The sequence below is a fragment of the Trypanosoma equiperdum genome (genome assembly GCF_001457755.1).
Source record: "Trypanosoma equiperdum strain OVI genome assembly, contig: ctg_1278, whole genome shotgun sequence".
In the NCBI taxonomy this organism is placed as follows: domain Eukaryota; phylum Euglenozoa; class Kinetoplastea; order Trypanosomatida; family Trypanosomatidae; genus Trypanosoma; species Trypanosoma equiperdum.
The window spans coordinates 17,933-19,461 of record NW_027123258.1 but is presented as its reverse complement, the minus strand read 5'-3'; the positions used below and the strand labels follow the sequence as shown (position 1 = coordinate 19,461).

The following is a 1,529-nucleotide window of genomic DNA, read 5'->3' as shown; positions in this document are numbered from 1 at the left end:
AAAGGGTACGTAGATTCAAAGACTACGATTATCAAGTGTGTATGGAAGGGTCGGTGATACTAAACGAATCCTCTGGTTCCGGCGCGATAATATAATCCAGACAAGGTAATGCAGTAAAAGTGAAGAAGCAGGCAGGTTAGCATGCAGATACAGAGCATAGGGCGTAACTATGGAGACAGGACTTATGAAACTTAAGTCAGTAATAAAGATCAACGAGAGCATAAAAACGGAAGTGGCAATATTAACAGACTCGTTATGTTTATTAATGGCACTAAAAAAAGGTTCTGAGGTAGTGACGGATTCCATATTCTGGCGCATATAGAATCTGATCCTACACTTCATGAAACCCAGAGTAGTCATGTAGTTGCAGTTTGTTTTTTCGCATTGCGGTATCCTGCGAAATGACAAAGTAGACAAGTTCGCAAGCAAGCAAAACCACGTGCTGCAAACTTACCCTGAATGGATCACCGACACTGTCCAATGTATAGCGCGCCAATTACGCAATCAGGAACAATGCGAATTTGCGGAAGGCCGCAGCCCAAACACACACCGCAGTGCTTTACTAAACCATATAAAACCGACACCCAAAAAATAAAGCAGCTAGACAGAGAAGATGAGTCACTGTTCGCTCAATTTAAGACAGAGACTTTAAAACATTTTGGATTGTTACATAAGGTGATCAAACGACAGATTGATAAACTGGAGCGCAGATGGTACAAAATTACAGGTGTAAACATTCTCAAAAATACCGCTACCCACACTCGAAACACTAACAATGGAAGAAAATAAGGAAGGCAATGTGGTAATAGCTACAAGACAGAATGATTATATCATATGCCAAGTTTGAAACATAGTATGTGCAAAACGACAAGCGGGATTCGTTCACATGATGAAAATACACCAATGGTTTCATGAAAATGCACTCACTGCATTAAAGATGGTGCCAAGAGAGGCATAGGTGCATAATAACGTCTATTGATGTCACGTATATGGTAAACTATTATACGGAAAGGAATCACTGTAACAGCACATGTCACAACACCCTCCAACGACTCCAGTAGTATGGACAGAGCGACAAAAGAGGAAGGAAGATAGAAGAAGAACAGTCATTACCAACTTTCCACAAGTGGCAATGGTGCCCAAAGCAGTATGCCACGTATGGGTGGTTGACTAGGCATATACGTCTGAAATATATACTGAAAAGCAAAACTAAGTGACGCAACAAACTGAAATACAGGATGTAAGCAGTGAAGATAAACAAGAGAAAACACCACAAGCATACGAATGTCTCCGCTGCAAACAGGTGTATAAAAGCAAAACCTAGCTCACCATTCGTAAGCTCAATCCGGAGCAGAGTGAACGGGAACCAAGTGCACCGCTACAGGAAGCACTGCGGGAGAGAGAAGCATGTAAGATATGCGGTAAAGAATACCACTACAGTTGTATGTTACGCCATATGACTGCAAAATACCTCTTGCATGATATCTCACTCGGACACCAGCTGATAAAAATAAGAAAAGTGACGCAGG

General features: G+C 41.5%; 1 pseudogene across 1 annotated transcript; it reads left to right on the top strand.

The window, feature by feature from the left end:
• The first annotated feature begins 169 nt into the window (after positions 1-169).
• Positions 170-847, top strand: TEOVI_000549200:pseudogene (annotated as a pseudogene). The gene is given in 3 exon segments: positions 170-589; positions 592-768; positions 770-847. Coding segments are annotated over 3 exon segments (675 nt in total).
• Positions 848-1,529: the final 682 nt, after the last annotated feature.